Source organism: Labrus bergylta, chromosome 14 (assembly GCF_963930695.1).
Source record: "Labrus bergylta chromosome 14, fLabBer1.1, whole genome shotgun sequence".
Classification (NCBI taxonomy): Eukaryota; Metazoa; Chordata; class Actinopteri; order Labriformes; family Labridae; genus Labrus; species Labrus bergylta.
In genome coordinates, this window is record NC_089208.1 from 11,266,819 (window position 1) to 11,284,400 (window position 17,582).

Genomic DNA, 17,582 nt, shown 5'->3' on the forward strand with positions numbered 1-17,582 from the left:
AAAACGACTTCATTATGAATACTTCATTAGTGATCACTGGAAATCACAACTTTCATAATCAGAAAAAAAGAAAATCCAGAAGATATTCTATTTTGGGAACATTGTTTCAAGATCGTATGTCTTTGCCTTCTCAGTCTTCTCATGTTCAGTCTCTTTTTGTCAAGCTGAGCCTTATTTAGTTTATGGGCGATAACTCTTGGGCAAGCCAGTCCAGTGCATAAAAATACAAATAGTGATCACGCAGGTTGATACAACTGTATTTACAGTTGTGTAGATAAAGCCGACTCCAGACAAAGAGTTGTGTTTTATTTTATTACACAATAACACAACATTCTAAGCAACTACATTTCAGACCAGGAATACTTGAAATTCTCAACTGGTCAAACAGCTCCTCAATGATACACAACACAGTTGAAGTCTCAACAAGGATACGTTACATAACAGAAACTACTTCACACAGTATTTCAGATCTCTTCAATATTCACAAGCACATCATAAACACATTGTTTACTCAACAACAACAAAGTGCAAGTACATTGTGCTTCAGTCTCAGATTTAGTGTGAACAGCCCACATTTCCCAACCTGTGCTTAAATTGTCTTCTTTTTTAGTGTAGCTATACATACACAGGGACTAACACACACAGGGACAGAGTGCAATAACTGCTGGCCGCATCACATACTAAAAAGGTGCACCAACATTTCTGCTTTAAAGTAGCAGGCAAAACCCAGACAGAACTAACACTCATTACATCCAGCACAACAAACAACTTTAATACATACAGAAATATATTCAGCCAATTGAACAAAAAATACATGCTCTCTGCACTTTTTTTAGGTGTGGAAAACTTTCTTATAAGTAGAATAATTATACCTTTACATTAAAGGAGCAATACAAAAGAGAAAACTTAAGAGTGGACATGAAGTAGGAGTACTGAACTGATCAAATGCAGGTTGGATATGGGGAGATATGGTCAGATTGTTACCATTAAAAAAAACAAAAAACTTAAAAGCATGACAAGACAATTTCTGAAATTAAAATCTGTAACTAATGTGGATCAACCTTATTTTTTTTTATATTCTAAGGGACTGTGGAAAAATTATAAGCAGTAGTATAAGTTGAGAAAAACAGGGAGGTTGGTTTATTCAGTGTCATTGCCATGCATCTTAGTTTAAGTGCGTGTTTTTCAAAGGTGAATAAAAAGCAACCTGTTTTGAAAACATTAAAGGCCCTTGGGTTCCCAAAATAAAAAACATATTCTTTACAAAGTTTTGTTTTTACTCAAGAGATTTCTGTATTTCAGCTCTGGTCATTTACTTCTTGTTGGTAGTTTGCAGTTGTTGGTAGTCAAACCTGGTCAAGCCACACACATACAGTCCATGTCGAGGATAATTTTTGTCGTTCAACATTATTTTGTTTGTCAAAAAGTAAACGTTCAAAGAAATAGCTTGTGTTTCTTTTCAGGGGATATAATTACCCAAGCGAGGGGTTTCTTCCATTTTTACATTGAGAAATAAACATTCAGCCCCTCTCTTCATCCAAATCATTTTTGGACAGTCCCTTATGGAACCAAAGCTTGAATCACTTGTTTGTACCTTACATATTATGTGTTTACAATAATACAAACACAGACCTTACAATAACATGGAAGTACCACAGTAGATTTCGTCGGCTATATACCCTCACTCACAGGTGTCCTATTTCTATACAGTGAATACACAGGTATTGTCACGTGCTAAAATTTACTCCACAGAGACTGATGATTCACAAAACAGCTATATGGGGTTATAACCCCTCAGAAACATTAAGGACTTATCACTATTCAAACCTCGAGATCAAGATATTTGCAACAGCTGTTTCATTACAGTGAATAATTATCACACTAAAACATCTCCTCAGCAGGGGAGGGTGAGCTCTGCCAAACTTGAGCTGAAACAACCTTACAACAAAGTCAGTCCACTTCAATGAAAACCTCTCTACGAGCTCTTTGAAAAGCAAGCTCTTAGTGTTGTCTTTTCCTTTCAGTATCCTTCTTGAAAGCGTGACATACTCTGCCTCCAGACCCCTTTCAGTTCTGAACTCTCATGGTCTTTCATGTCATAAGCAGGAGGGATTTCAAAGCTTTAAACAACACTGCTCCTGTGGTAGCCTGTTGTTGCTAAAACTTCCATTTGTGCCTGAGCTTGCAGAGCACCATGCTGAAAGCTGCCTACATGGGCACGTCACATTTGCTACACCAGGCCAGTCTGCATGTGGACATGTAAAGGAGGGTAGGGGTGGTAGACGAGCGGGGGCTGGGCCTGGGTGATGAAGTAGCTGCTGTAAATCGGCTCTGTCACATACGGAGCAGGCTGGTAAAAACAGGTGACATTGGCCGTGTTAGGGATGGCGTTCTGCTCACCCAACACCCTCAGAGCAAGAACTGTGATCATGTTGAGCGTCTGCCTCCTCTCATGTCCCATCAAACACACTGTGCTCTCATCTATCACGCGCCTCAGGGTCATCAAGTAGTCGTACTTACTTGCCTCCTCGTTGCCAATGAAATGGCACTGCAGGTAAGCCTCGATCTTCCGTTGCTGCTCGTTCACATCAGGAAAGTCGATGAAGAAACGGGAGCACATGTATCGCTCCAAGGACTTGATCTCTGTTTCGCTGGCTGGTCTGAAGTTCCTCACCAGCAAGTCGCTGTATTTCAGCAAGCCCCCTCCCCGGATCTCCTCTGGACTGTGGGTGGCAATGAGGCGGTGGTGAAGGTGGTCCAAGGCCTGTTGGAAGTCTCCATACATGCACTCTGCTTCCACAGTGATGGTCAAATCCTCTGTTGGCCTTGCCCTTGAGTTTTCCCCACAGCTTTTCTGGACATTGTCTATTACCTGTGAGGGCATGTATGTTGTACATGTGTGGCTTTGATTGTCCAAATCAGGTGGCTTCTTCCAGTGCTTTGGCTTCACAGTTTGTTCTATATTTTCATTCGAGCCTGTTCCATCAGGAGATGTTCTAGCTAAACTGTACTTTGGAACCCTAAGGATCTCAGGGGTCTCTGACTTGGTATCTGAAATGCTTGAGCTAAGGGCTTCTTGAGTGCTGTCCTGTACCGGAGGCATCGGCTGAAGTGTTTTAGGGATTTCTATGGGGGGGAAAAGCTGTGTCGTAAGATCTGACAAATCATTCAGTAAAGACCATTTTTCAGGCTTCGTGATCATCTTCCGAGACATTTTTCTTTGTAGTTTTGGGGAAGGACAATGGTCTGGTATAATGTCCTGGGATGTGCTGCAAGTTTTCTTAGCTGGAGGAGGAAAGGAGCATTCAAGATTTGAATCGTGTACATCTGAGCTACTTACAGTCCTACAGATTATAGAGTCTTCTTTGAACTGAGTGATGTCTTCACCAAGGACTTTATCTTTTGGAGATGACTCTTCCAAACATGTCGTAGATGCTGGAGGGGAAACGTTTGACACAGGAAGCTCTTTGTTACTCTGCATCTTAAAACAGTCATGTGTTATCGATGGATCATTGACATCTGCAAATAAAGCTTTAGGGGAAGATACCTGTTGAAACTGTCCTTTCTCTTCTCTACTTTCGTCACATAACTCAAACACAATGTCCTCCTCTGAATGAACATAATCTATGCCATCCACCTCCTTGTTCTCCTGCTGTAAGTTAATGTTCTTAGTTTTTAATGCCTCCTGTGCCTCGTGCTCTTCATCCCCATGCTCAACCTCACCTGGAAGCTCTTTGTCAAGCATGGAAACTGCTTCATTGGTAGAACGATTTTCTTCACCAGTTGCCATTGCTGAGTCTTTTAGGTGATCTGAATCCAGAGGATTGCTGGCTTGCTCTTGCTCCGTCTTCTTATCCCCACTGTCTCTTTTAGATGAATTTCCGATATTCAATGCCGGTTTTCCACCCTGTCTCCTTTCAGTATCCCAGTAGGACTCCAGCATTCGATCTAATATTATCTGGAAGGAATCCACACTGAACTCAAACTGCCTCCGAAGGGAACTGACAAACCTGAGTCCCACGGTTTTAGACCTGTTGTTAGATAGCGAGATCAGGCTCCATCTGTCATGCTCATTGAAGACTTTTACCATCTTTTGGACGTAGGCTTCCTTCATTGTCAGAGAGGTGATCTTCCGTCTGTTTACTCCACAAGGGAGGAGATCTCGTAGACTCCCCAGAACTACCTCTTTAATCACCTGGAGGTCCTCCTGCCTTGGCAGCTCCACTCCAAAAATTATGTCTAAGTCTCTGTAGCCTAGGCCGTTATCCCTCACCAGGACATGGCTGGCAGTTGCGCCATTGAGTCGAATATCTTTGACCTGGATGTCTCTTTCGATCAGACGATCCTTTACCACACGGATGATGTCTTTGGCTCTCACCTGGAGTGTCGGAAAGTTTCCTCTTCCATAGATGGGGATAACTTCAGTCAGGACCTTGTCCAGAGCTTGGACTTGCTCGAGGGTCAAGTTGTGGAACCTCTTCTCCTTTTGAAGCTCTGTCATACTTGCCTGTGAAAGAGAAGTCTGACGTTTGTATCATATTTTCGCTTATGATTAAGGAATAATGGTCAATGAAAGCAGTACAAGAAGCAAAATATTTCTTGACCAAACATAATCTACCAGCATTGTCATTTTGGCATCCATGCAAAAGATCTGTGTCAAATAACATGTAACACTGTGTCTACATTATTTCACTCATTTGTTTGCTTGAGGTTTATTCTTTTGTGAAATATTTAGCATTTACTCTTTTCCTCTCTTCCTAACCCTATCAAATGCAGAAGTGCAGTTGAACTCCTTGTGATTCGTTTTGAGTTGAGATATTAAATGCACTTACTGCTCTGATGTTCTGCCACATTTAGCATGACATGATTAAGCTCAGAGGACTGAGGGAAGTCTCAGTGATTAACCTGTATGCTGCTGGGCTACCACTAGATGGCAACAGTCAGCATCACAGCAAGGCAAAGTGATCTGAATGGCAAGGAAGATGCTTGAACATACAGTAAGCTGCTTGTATTGTGCTGTGAGTTCTTCACAATTATTTGCTCTCACAATCATGGCAAAAAAAAACAACAACATGGCTGTCACCATAACAGATATATGCTTTCAACTAAACCAATACAAACAAATCATTACAAGATGTAAGTGGTGCCTACTTTGCAACCGCTCCCAAAATGCACTATAAGTTCTTTTTGTCTTCTGAGCTGTACCAGTTGCAATATAGACATCACAGATGGCTTCTCACGTTTTTCTAGTATCTGTGAGATGAATATTTAATAATTGTCATGTTGAAATTACATGATAAAGTCGGCTACTTCTTTGCAAGTTGGTGAGTCACTTGTCTGTTATTCACTGACTGTCGGCTGCACAACTCAGTTTGAAAGATCTAGAGACAGGCTAAACCTGTCTGTATGTGTAAGCTCTCTCCGTCTGATGCAAGTGTGACTAATCCAAGCTTTTCAGACCCACAAATATAAATGATTCTGTGATTTTTCACATCTGCAGAATATTAATAAAACAGGGGACAAGTTGCTTATTCTAGCAGATATATCAAAAATGTAGGCAGGAAGGTGCATCATCATTAATGTATGCTGACTCATACTGTCACAGATTGAGCCTGTTGCCAGCAGGCTTTACCTTCATATACTGTCAGATACATTTATGACAACATTAGGGTTTAGGGATCCATTAAGGGTCCTCAAGGTGTTTTGAGAAGTAAATGCTTGAATAATGAATGCCAATTAGTGTAATAAAAGACACTACCTTGTAATTAAATATAGGTTACTTTTAATTATATAGATGTTTGTGCATTCAAGATTTAGTCAGCATAAAACAATAATGTGTATTGATGTGTGCAGTAAGCTATGTGTTGAATTAAATGTAAAAGTTCAAGGTAAGACATCAAAGCACTTTTAGGTCTAAAGATCCAGGTACAGATAGTCATACTTGCACATTACACTAGAGGTTAATGGTTCAATAACTATTGTTTTTGCTGTTTGTATAGGGCCTAACTTTCATAAATAGCCTACAAATTGGTTTCAAACTGGACTGTTCATGTGATGATAGGCTAGCTATGGGCTATCTGCTGGGTTCAAAACAAACATACATCCTCAGCCTGTGTTTATACTTGGACTTGATCAGTGTAAATACAGTCAGAGGCAACATTACTCAGGGCACAGTGAAGCATGGCCCACAGCAGCCTCTAGTGAATGTCAGCGGATACATCAGCTGGGTCCTGCAGCAGGACTGCTCTCCTGCCACTTGGCTTCTTTATAGATAAGACTATATGAGTCATACAGCCCCTGAATGAAGCATCACTCGTTGCCTCTTCTGGATGCATTCCCTGACGACACAAATGCACCACCTATAATGTTTTTTTTTTCATCAATCAGCCTGGCAAACAGATTAAAAAAAAACAAATTATATTGCTTGAGATCGGAGTGATCTGGAGACATTATAGATAACGTATTAGTGGATATTTTTATGAACTCCCATGGCCAACAACATTGTGCACTTGCCACTTTTGTTCCTTGTTCTTATGTCATGCCATCCTCTAAATTAAAAAATGTAGCCTTTCATTTTTTTCAAGTAACTAAATCCCAATTCATTTTCTGTGCTACATGTATACACTTGCAAGACAATATTCAAGTCAGAAGTTGACTGAGAAGTGAAATATTTTGTTGTAAACTTGGAAAAATGATTGGGGGGGGGGGGGGGTTGGGTACAAACAAGGGTGAGACACAATCATAAAACGAAAACATAATTTTAAAAACTCACCTTGTTTGTAGCAAACTTAAACTGGGGATAAATCCGAAACAGCAAAACAAGAAAAGACAATAACAGATATCCAACAGGTTAAATTTGTTTCCCGACCCCGTTAGAGACGTTGATGATGAAGTTAGCACGGACTGTTTCCTCTCAGCGCACGAGCACTGTTTCCATGGTAATGAGGCGTCACGAAATTCACCGTAGCCCTAAATCACGACTCTTCGTTCGTCACTAATTACAAATTGACAAACACTTAAGTTTGAAACAAACACCGCATCTTAGCGCCACCGAAATGCATCTTCACAGTTTGATAAAGTTTGACATTTATTTTAGGAGCACAACGAGGTTGTCAGGCTGAAGTACCGGCGTGCCACCGCACTGCCGAGCTGTTGCGGGGTGAACATCACATCAGACGGTGTGAGTCATCCCCTCTCCCCGCCGTGATCCACACCGTAAATCTAATCATCAATCACCCGCCTTCGCCGCCCACTAATCTGCTGGTGTAACGCCTCCTCCACTTTTATGTGCATGTCTTTATTCATCGCCGAATAAAAAAAAAAACACCAGGGGAACAGATTTGTAACATTAATGTATAATGTTTTCGTGTTACCGGTTCGGTTTTTAACACTTCATTCATATTTCGCATGGAGGCGGGGGACGTCCCCGTGACGTCGGGTGGAATACCGTCACCACGTGACAATGACGTCGTTCATTATTTTGGTGAAACATCAGGAAGTGTCGAAGAAGGCGACGACTGAAACCCGACAGGTTTAAGTTTTTCTTCCAAGTTAAGCTTTATTTAACTGCCTTTTTTACAAAGTCCCTGTAAGTATTTTATCCTCTAACTGTTGGATTTACGAAGAGTCGCCTCAAAATGTCGGCAATGGAAAGTATCCTTCACAAACAGTGGTGAGAAACGACGCTCGACGGTGGTGTAGCGTCGAGTGCTTAAAGACCGAACATAATGTGACGAAACTGGTGAGACCAACCTACGACGGACGTCTTAAATTGTTTTAATTATGTTAGATGTTATCCAAAGTCTTAAGCACTGCCTTTTTATGAACCTGAACATTTTCTAATCGATTCTAGTCGTCGTAAAATGGGGAGAACTCCAAGCCACAAGCTTTAATGCTAATGGCTGAAAATACCCAACAGCTGAAGTTTAATTATTTGAACTATGGAGTCAAGGTGCTAAGTTACTCCAAAAATAAAGAAAGTTTAAAATAACGACTATAAGTTTTTCGGGCTAAAAGCTCCTTATATAACACAAAAGCCATAAAAGGTGTGGCAGGAACTTAATTAATCACACGCTTATTGTTATGTTAAGTGGACGTTATTGAACCTGTTATTGTGACAGCTTGATCACTCAGTCAAGAGTAAAGTTGTTGCAATTGTCTTAATTTTAAAATACACCAGACCGATGCTGTGTATTTCAGAGTTCAAATCCATTAAATAAAGCTGTTGCATGTATTTAATCTTGGAAAAACAAGAGTGCTCCAGACCTCAAGGGGCTGAGAGGGGCCCAAGCTCATGTGAGCATTATTGTCTCGTTGTTTGAATCACTGCTGATTTTGTAAGTTCGCTCATCACCATTTCACAGGGGTTCACCGTTCATTTCTGTTCCCTGGAGAATGTGCTAAATCTGGCAAATTGTTTGTTTGATGGGACACATATTCTATGTAAGAAAAACGCTGAAAGTGTCAAGACATTTCGCTTCTATCCCCCCCCCCCCCCCTACACTACATTAGTCCTTCAAGGTTTGTTGGTTTTGTTTGGACCTTGTTCTTCTTTAACTGAGTATCACAGAAAATCTCTTCAACCTGAAGATGGCCGCCAAAGATCTCCAAAGAAATTCAGCGAAATGTGACAAACAGGAAAAAGCCGAGAAGGCAAAAGTCAAGAAAGTAAGTTACACTTCTGATGCTGTAATATATGGAGTTAGATCAGTCTCAATATTCACAAACAATATTGAGACTGATCTAACTCCATAGTAATAGCAATAATATAAAAAGCATATAATAGAAGCTAACGAATTGGTCTTTGCTGCAGAATACTTTTTACTGACTCACTTCACTGTTTTTTCCAGGCCATCCAGAAGGGGAATATGGAAGTGGCGAGAATCCATGCAGAGAACGCCATCAGACAGAAGAACCAATCCGTGAACTTCCTGAGGATGAGCGCTCGCGTTGATGCAGTATCAGCAAGGGTCCAAACTGCAGTCACAATGAACCAGGTACGTTGAATACTGGGGTCACCTTTTGATACTGTAAGCAATACAGGTTTGAGAGTGGCACTCTAGACAGAAAACGTTAATTGCTTGTCATTTTTTTCCATTTAAATGAGTGTCTTTTATATCTCAGGTCACAAAATCTATGGCTGGAGTGGTGAAAGGAATGGATTCTGTCCTGAAGAGTATGAATCTGGAAAAGGTAGAGTGTTACTTAGTGCTTTTTTCTTCTTTTTTTTTTCTTTTTTTTTTTAGCAGAAACCGTAATCGTTGAAACACTTGGAAACAAATTCCTTTACGTTTTAACATGATTTCTTTTGTGATTACAGATTTCGGCTCTTATGGATAAATTTGAGCACCAGTTTGAAACTCTGGATGTTCAGACAGCCCAGATGGAGGACACCATGAGCAGCACAACAACACTCACAACACCACAGGTACATTTCTCTCCCCTTGTTGCGTGGCTTTATTTTTTCTAAAGACAAAACATTCACTTTACATTGGATGTGTGTTTCAGAACCAAGTGGACTCACTGATGCATGAATTGGCTGATGAAGCAGGGTAACCTTTTCAGATTTCAATCTCAACATTGTTAAAAAATGTACATTCTTGTCATGCATTTGTAGATTGTAAATCATGGTTGCTGTGAACAATTAGATTGTCATTCTTTGTAGAACTGTTTAAATGATTATATTTGATTGGGTTATTAACTTTTTAAGTAAGATTTGAACATGTGTTTGTTTATAGATTGGACCTGAACTTGGAGCTCCCTCGGGGACAGACTGGATCAGTGGGTACCAGCGTGGCCGCCGCAGAACAGGTGCACATTTTGTTTTAAAATCTTCTACATTTGGCACAGATAAACGTGTACTTTTTTGACCTTACGACATCACATGTAATAAAGGGGTTGTCACATAGAGAGAAACCGTGATCACAACATGAGTTTAAACTGAAAGCAATTGATAACCAAACATTTGAAAATGATTCTGATTTTTTTGTTTCAAAATGCTTATTTATTCAAAAAAGCATCATATATTATTGTACCATCTCCATTACCTCACTAACACCTGTCTTTTCTCTCTGTTATCCAAAGGATGAACTATCCCAAAGGCTTTCCAAACTTAGAGATCAAGTGTAAACAACAACTGCTGAGGACTTGCACCTTAATGCAGAGCTCTGGAGTGCTTTCACACTACCTGGATATTACTCCTAAACATTGTTTATTTACATCAGGTCTTTCCTCCTCTTTACATCTCATGTGTCTCTGCTTCTATTGTGGCCTCTGTTTCTTCTGTGTTCATTATTATCATTCAATACCTTTCTTCAAGCTAACGCAGATGATGGTGATGGAAACAAATATTTCTTAAATATACACAGAGGGAAAGATCAAATGGAACTGTATTGTTGAAATTGTGTACCTTGGAGGTCACCATACCTGTTTTAAAGTAATTACAAGTGGCAGTTGTACGCCTTTTATTTAAAGGCAAATTTCATTTACTTATGGTGATTAATGTTTCTTGACCATAGAAGTGGATATCTGGTTCATCTGTGCATAACTGCAAACCCATGTATGCATTTTCTCCTCAGTGTGTGAAAGACCATGCACGTCACTGTTGAGTTGACTTGTTGTGTTGATTTGTTTTGTTTCTGACATATATTTTAAGAAGATCCTGGATGATCGGCTTGTGTGTTTGCCTGATCATCGTCATTATTTTCACTGATCATTTGGGAAGGGGTTACACTTTGTAGATTTCATTCAGGAAGTAATCAATAAAATTTTATAATACTTTTATGTTTGTTTTTTTAATCTCTGTCATTAAATTAAATCATTATTTGCAGTAATTACACATTCATCAGGATTGCATCTGTAGTCACCACACATTTTGTGTGGACATAAAAAAAGCCACATAGTGTGTCTCCTTCATTCTATTAAATGTCAGACATTGAGACATTATGTTGTGACAAATATTTGTGGAACTATATGTGCTCCTCAGTGAACCAAAACAAATTACAGTGGATGCAAAACATACATCCAGTATTTAGCCTTTACAGAATAATATTTGTCAGAAATTACATGAAAATAAACAATACATGGGGTGACAATAGAAGAACATGAAATTATAAAATACTGCATACACTCACCTTTCTTTAGTGTTTGACATCCCAATCATTTCTAATCATTAATGTCTCTGACTACTCTCACTTACACAGAGGAAATAAGTGAATTATTGACCTTCCCTGTGACTGTCTGATACTGCTGCTGTGTACCTCCATGTTATCACAATCCCCTTCAAAATGAATTTCTTACTTGCTATGCTACACTGCATGCAACTGAAATCTCACTTCTCATCTGAACCATGTTCCATTATATAAGTGCTCTTCGAAAGCTATGCCACGAACTATGATGTGCAAAAAATAAACTTTTTTTTAATTTTATTTGCCCACAGTACACATTATTAACTACCTTCATGCTCATGTGCTTACTGGTGCTGAGGTTGATTGATTTAAACCCTGTTAAATTCAATCTTAAATGAAATTACAGCATCTACAAAGTCTCGTCACAAAATACAAGCAGTATAGTTTGAAATAAAGTAACGACCTTCAGTATGAAGGGTGTGACATTAACTTAACCACAGAAAAGGGAACTCATTTGGATCAACAGCTAAATGAAAACAGCTAAAGGGAACAGAAATGAAATGAAATGAAATGTTGGATGTCAAAACAGGGCTTCCTAGTGGAGGCAATTCTACCGTGCACCCATAGAGACACAAAGAATGTTATTAATCACGTAAAAAAGTATGCATTAATTTCTGACCTTAAATAATCGTGATTCACTACTTAATGCTGACAGCCATAATAGAGAGAGAGAGAGAGAGAGAGAGAGAGAGGGAGAGAGAGAATCTTTAAGATACATAGATTATCATTTAACCTTTAAAGTCACGCAGATCAGATAACATCACTGAATTCTAAATTTGAGGTTATTTAAAAATGTGTATTTTAATGTGTTGTTTTCGCTTAATGTTGCTCATATGTCTAGGCTATATTTATTTCAGATTTTTGTTTATATTTTCATATTGTATCTTCTCTATGATTGTTAATGGTTGTTTTTGTGATTTTCAAACGTCTTCTAGTAATGTTTATTTTTATGTCTCGTGTGAAGCACTTTCAAATTGCCTTGTTACTGAAATGTAGTATCGCAAAAAACTAACCTTGCCTTTTTGGAGTTATCGAATACATTGATTTGTTTTTTGTTTTTAATTAAAAACTGAAAGACATTGAATTGAATATTTGTTTCACGTACAAAGTTTAATTGATGTGATAAGAGACAAAAGTTCAAGTGGGTGTCTGTCATATTGTTTGAAATGAAAATAAAAGCTTTTGAAAATGTTTTCTTTTTAAAAACAGCCCTTTCAAATGCCTTGTTTCTTGTTGTTTCATTAATACCCTTTTTTTCCGGTCCATTAGTCAAATAACGCCTTTTGCCCTTGACACCTTTAAGGAGTAAGTATCTCTATAACTCTACTTAAATCTTGTAAATGAATACAATTAAAGAAACAACAGATTTAACGACGGAAACGCTGCCCGCAAGACAAAACTCAGGGCTGCAGTATTTGTGCCTCGTCATGTGACTTTGGCGTAAACAGGAAGCAGCTGATCTTGACTTCACTGCCTGCCTCTTCCAAGTAATGTTTACAACTGTATGCCAAGAAAAATAGACACCTTTGCTGAAAGAGCTTTATTTTAAGAAACATTTCTACCCTGCCGGGGTAAGTAGACGACAAAACTACTCAATATCTACTGAGCTAGCTTGCTGTATAGCTTTGCTGACATCTGTAGACTCTCTGTCGTGCTAGCTCTATTAGCATTAGCTTCGGTGTTCGCACGGAGAAGAAAAAAATAGTTTGACATAATTTTGTAAGCTGTTTGCGTGTTGTTTTGTGACTGTAAGCGAACGCGGGTGATACCTATGTGTAGACGTGTTCAACGTATTGTGGATAAACTTATCTTTACAGTCACATCGTAGTTCTGCTTCATTAGAAATGATCTGTTACTCAGCAGCTGTGTGATAATTGTGTTTGGTATTCAGCGGAAAAGGAGAGCTGCTGCTGCGGACACACACTGAAGTCATCTGACTTGCAGCCCAGAGGAATACTCTACTTCGTGTCTGCAAAGGGGGGATGTCAAGCACAGCGATGAAGAAAAAGGTGAATCCATTACTTTTTACTTACAGTATATTTTAAAGCAGTATTTTACATTTGTAGTTGAAACTTTTACCATTAGGTCAACATGCCAAAGTTTTATGGTTTTGTAACTCAGTGTAGTCAAAACCGTGAGTTTCCTAAAAGTAATCCCATTAGTGACTCACAATATAAATCTCATCAATCATTTTTAGCTGATAGTATATCACAGCAGACCAATCTGAAATGTGCCAGTCATTGTTTTCTGTTAGTGTTGTGAAGCAGGTAGTTATTGGAAATAAGTGCAATGATGGATCTGATCATTTTCAGATCAAACATAAAAAAAACATATATTTATAGTATAACTGTTCTACTCCTCAGCTGCAGTCTTGTCTCAAACTGCACGTTTTAAAAGCCCTACGATTAAAAAGCATCTCCATGAATCCTGATAATGTATCGCATCCTCCATTTTCTTCTTCTTACTGCTATTATTTTTGGAGTTGTAGCAATGTGTATGTATACACATTGCTACGACTCCAATAATAATACAAGTAGTCACATCATTTTGAGCCCCATTTATATGTAGAACATGCTTTGAAAGAATCTGAGTATGACACAAGGGTATTAATGGTCAGTTACACCACCAATTATTACTAAAATAGATAAATAAATACAAGACTTTTACTTGGGATACAATGTTCTTACATTATTTATTCATTTATTTATTTTATTTAAATGTATTCAACCAGGAGAACCCCATTGAGATTAGGAATCTCATTTGCAAGAGTGTCCTGGCCAAGAGGGGCAGCAGCACAACCAAGAGTTACAGACATAAAACACAGAGTAATTACAAACACAGTTTAACATATCCTGAGTCATAGAGCAGAAAGTCATTAGTCAAAGCATCTACAAACTGAAGTTACATTATCATTCTTCTTTTATCTATATAACAGTGTGAGAGAGTATACACAGAGAGGACACAAAAGATTTCAGTCATGGTCCTAAATGTAGCATTCATGCTTTCAGGTGTTACTGATGGGGAAAAGTGGGTCTGGAAAGACCAGTATGAGATCAATCATCTTTGCCAACTACATAGCTCGAGACACACGCCGCCTTGGAGCTACAAGTAAGAGAACTTTAAGAAAAAGTGGTAAATTCAGATGAATGTTTAATGCTGGAAGTTTCTTTGATCTGATCTGTAACAACATCTTTTTAATTTTCTGTCGTTGAGTGTAGTTGACGTGGAGCACTCCCATGTTCGATTTCTTGGCAATCTGGTCCTAAACCTGTGGGACTGTGGAGGGTAAATACACTTGTTCATTATATGCTTTTTTCTTTTGTCCATCTCTGCTGATTCAAAGTTATTCCCATTTCCTGAATCCCTCTTTAAAACATGACTCTCTCCAACCCTCAGACAGGACACGTTCATGGAAAACTACTTCACCAGCCAGAGGGACAACATTTTCAGAAACGTAGAGGTTCTTATATATGTGTTCGATGTTGAGAGCCGTGAGCTGGAGAAAGACATGCACTATTACCAGTCATGTCTGGAGGCCATTCTGCAGAACTCCCCGGATGCCAAAGTGTTCTGCCTCGTTCACAAAATGGACCTGGTGCAGGAAGACCAGAGAGATCTGGTAAACATAATGGTTTTTGTTTTATTAGTAGCAGTGGTCTCACACTCTCTAATAAGTAGCACAGAAAATGCAGACGATTTGAAAGCCATGTTCAGTGCAGAAACAATCTTTTCTTTCCTTAGCACAATCGCATCCTCACTGTTGGGAATAAAAAAATAACACGGCATATTTATTACCGGCTTGAAAACAGTGTCACAACACATTACATCATAATAATAATAATAATGTATTTCAAATGAGTAAAAGTTTCTCAGCTTTGACAACAGCATGCTTCATTTTTTGGAAGAAAGATGTAGAATAGAGAATACACTACTCCAACTTTAAAATTTTGATGTTTTTTCTTCATCATTTGTTAGAGATGTTGAGATATAGTGCTGTCCATTTGACTTAGTGTTTTGTGTTTTTACAGATCTTTAAGGAACGTGAAGAAGATCTGAAGAGACTGTCCAGACCTCTGGCCTGTACATGCTTCAGGACATCCATCTGGGACGAGACCCTCTACAAGGTTGTGATCTATGACTGTTTTTGTGAAAACATGTCTGGTAAAAAAAAAAAAAAAGGTTAACACTGTAGGAAACATTTTCAATGTCTTTGCAGGCCTGGTCAAGCATTGTGTACCAGCTCATCCCGAATGTCCAGCAGTTGGAGACAAACCTGAGAAATTTTGCTCAGATCATAGAGGCAGATGAAGTTCTTCTTTTTGAGAGAGCCACCTTCCTGGTGAGAACGGCCACCCTCTCTGATTCAGCCACTCATGTCGAAAATCTCCATCCTTTTATTCAAGTAATTTGTTGTTGTTCTGCATTGTGTTTCTTCAATGAAGGTGATCTCCCACTATCAGTGCAAAGAGCAGCGGGATGCTCATCGCTTTGAGAAGATAAGTAATATTATCAAACAGTTCAAACTCAGCTGTAGGTGAGTTCAGTCCGCAGAAGAACACCCTCCCTCCACATATATTCTGCTTAATTTCTTTTGAGGTGTCTGATTTTGTATATATTTTTTGTTATCTAGTAAACTTGCAGCCTCTTTCCAAAGCATGGAAGTGAGGAACTCTAACTTTGCCGCCTTCATCGACGTCTTCACCTCCAACACATATGTCATGGTCATCATGTCGGACCCCTCCATTCGTAAGTTTTACAGATCTTACAGTGAGCTTACAGATAAAGCTTTAAGAGATAACTTTGGAGAGAGAACTTCAGCTAGATATGAAATAACCAACTGGTAAAAAGATAAAGCCACTCACTGAAACCACAAAAACACTCACTACCTCATTACTGGTGTTGAACGAATCCACGAGAGTGTAGAGATAAGGAGCTATTCTTGTGCCTGTTAGCTTTAGCTTTGAAACAAATCTGCTAATATGCAATAAGATAGGAAGATAGGCAGGCTTGCATATAGTAGACAAATGTACAAATGTAAGCAGAATGAAATAATTAGATTTAACTGTGACAGCCACAGATACTGAGTATTTTGTTAAACAATGAGTCCCTTCAGGTAAGAAAGCCGGTACTAAAAAGCTGTTTGTAAATCTATTCCAAGGGTTTACAAATCCGTATGCACTGTTTCCCAAATCTGTACGCATGGTTCCCAAGCTATGTGGACTGATTTGTAAACTGTGTGCACGGACTTAATTATGTAAGCACAGAATAGTTTTGCAAACTGTGTGCAATGATTTACAAATCTGTGGTAAGGTTTAAAATCTGTGCGCACAGTTTACAAATCCATTGGTAGGATTTACTTAAGGCTTTTTCCTTTTTCTAACCTTGGTCACAAGGGGCTTCATGGACATAGTTTTCAGTGAGGATGTACATAAAATACGAACAAATATAATGAGTGCTTCTTATTATTCTTGAACCCTTGCCTTGAGAATTGTTCAAATCTCCTTTCTTCCTTTTTCTCAGCATCTGCAGCCACTCTCATCAACATCCGCAATGCTAGGAAACACTTTGAGAAGTTGGAGCGGGTGGATGGACCCAAGCACAGCCTGCACATGCGGATGCGTTAGTCGGGGCATTTGACCCAGTGGATACTCTCAGCCAATCAGCCCACAGACCACTGTGGTGGTCTTTCAGCTCTGATGCATATAAGCAGCCCTGCACTGTTTCTATATTTTCACATTCAATCAGTTATTTCTGGGCAGGAATCATTTTTTTGATTTATTTTTTGTTTTGTTGGTTTTTTGTGTCAAATTTCTACAGTGATCATATACAGCTTGAAAAACAACACATTCTGTTGAAATATTTGCCCCAACCTGATGAATTGAATTAAAAATAAATATTTGTGTTTGCTATGGAGGGGGCTACCTTTGCTGTCACCTGTATGGACCTATACAGTAGATTTCTTCACCCTAGGCAGTTAATCCCAGCGATTTGGGGATGTTAATTTCCAAATGATAAGCAGTAGATACTGTTGGATTTTCAAATGCAGTTTGTAAGCTGTTACAACTTTGAATGGATGGAAAATATAGTTATATTCAGAAAAAACATAATCTGTGTTCTGTTTTTCTTTTTTGATATTTTGACATTGTCATGCGACAAGATGTATATCTTGAACAGAAAGGGAAGTTGTTCCTCTTGTTCCTTAGACTCACTGCAGCAGCCACAAGGTCTTTTGACACTTCGGAACAGTTGTCCTCTCCACATGACATATGGTGGCAGGTGTTTGATGTGGTGGGGGGCTGGACGTATACGTGTGCGTGTGAGAAGAGTGCGTGGTGAAGGGGGGCGTAAGAGTTCAGTGCACCTGTTAAGCAAATTGCATGAAATTGACAGAAGTAC

The 17,582-nt window shown here is 39.0% G+C and overlaps 3 protein-coding genes across 3 annotated transcripts; 2 read left to right on the top strand and 1 right to left on the bottom strand.

The window, feature by feature from the left end:
- Positions 1-265: 265 nt before the first annotated feature.
- On the bottom strand, positions 266-7,183 carry LOC109981406 (terminal nucleotidyltransferase 5D). Its single transcript, XM_020630171.3, has 2 exons — positions 6,773-7,183; positions 266-4,507 (listed from the first exon to the last, which is right to left on the bottom strand). Exon 2 carries the CDS (start codon positions 4,499-4,501, stop codon positions 2,231-2,233), a length of 2,271 nt encoding a protein of 756 aa, XP_020485827.1. The 5' UTR covers positions 4,502-4,507; positions 6,773-7,183; the 3' UTR covers positions 266-2,230.
- A 290-nt stretch (positions 7,184-7,473) lies between these two features.
- Positions 7,474-10,782, top strand: chmp1b (charged multivesicular body protein 1B). Its single transcript, XM_020630300.3, has 8 exons — positions 7,474-7,653; positions 8,570-8,667; positions 8,850-8,996; positions 9,124-9,192; positions 9,320-9,427; positions 9,508-9,551; positions 9,738-9,810; positions 10,084-10,782. Exons 1-8 carry the CDS (start codon positions 7,638-7,640, stop codon positions 10,126-10,128), a joined length of 600 nt encoding a protein of 199 aa, XP_020485956.1. The 5' UTR covers positions 7,474-7,637; the 3' UTR covers positions 10,129-10,782.
- Positions 10,783-12,596: 1,814 nt separating this feature from the next.
- Positions 12,597-17,293, top strand: rraga (Ras-related GTP binding A). Its single transcript, XM_020630178.3, has 10 exons — positions 12,597-12,757; positions 13,078-13,195; positions 14,195-14,294; positions 14,405-14,471; positions 14,583-14,805; positions 15,215-15,310; positions 15,403-15,525; positions 15,629-15,720; positions 15,817-15,932; positions 16,707-17,293. The coding sequence occupies exons 2-10, from the start codon at positions 13,169-13,171 to the stop codon at positions 16,808-16,810; spliced, it is 948 nt and encodes a 315-aa protein (XP_020485834.1). The 5' UTR covers positions 12,597-12,757; positions 13,078-13,168; the 3' UTR covers positions 16,811-17,293.
- The last annotated feature ends 289 nt before the right edge of the window (positions 17,294-17,582 follow it).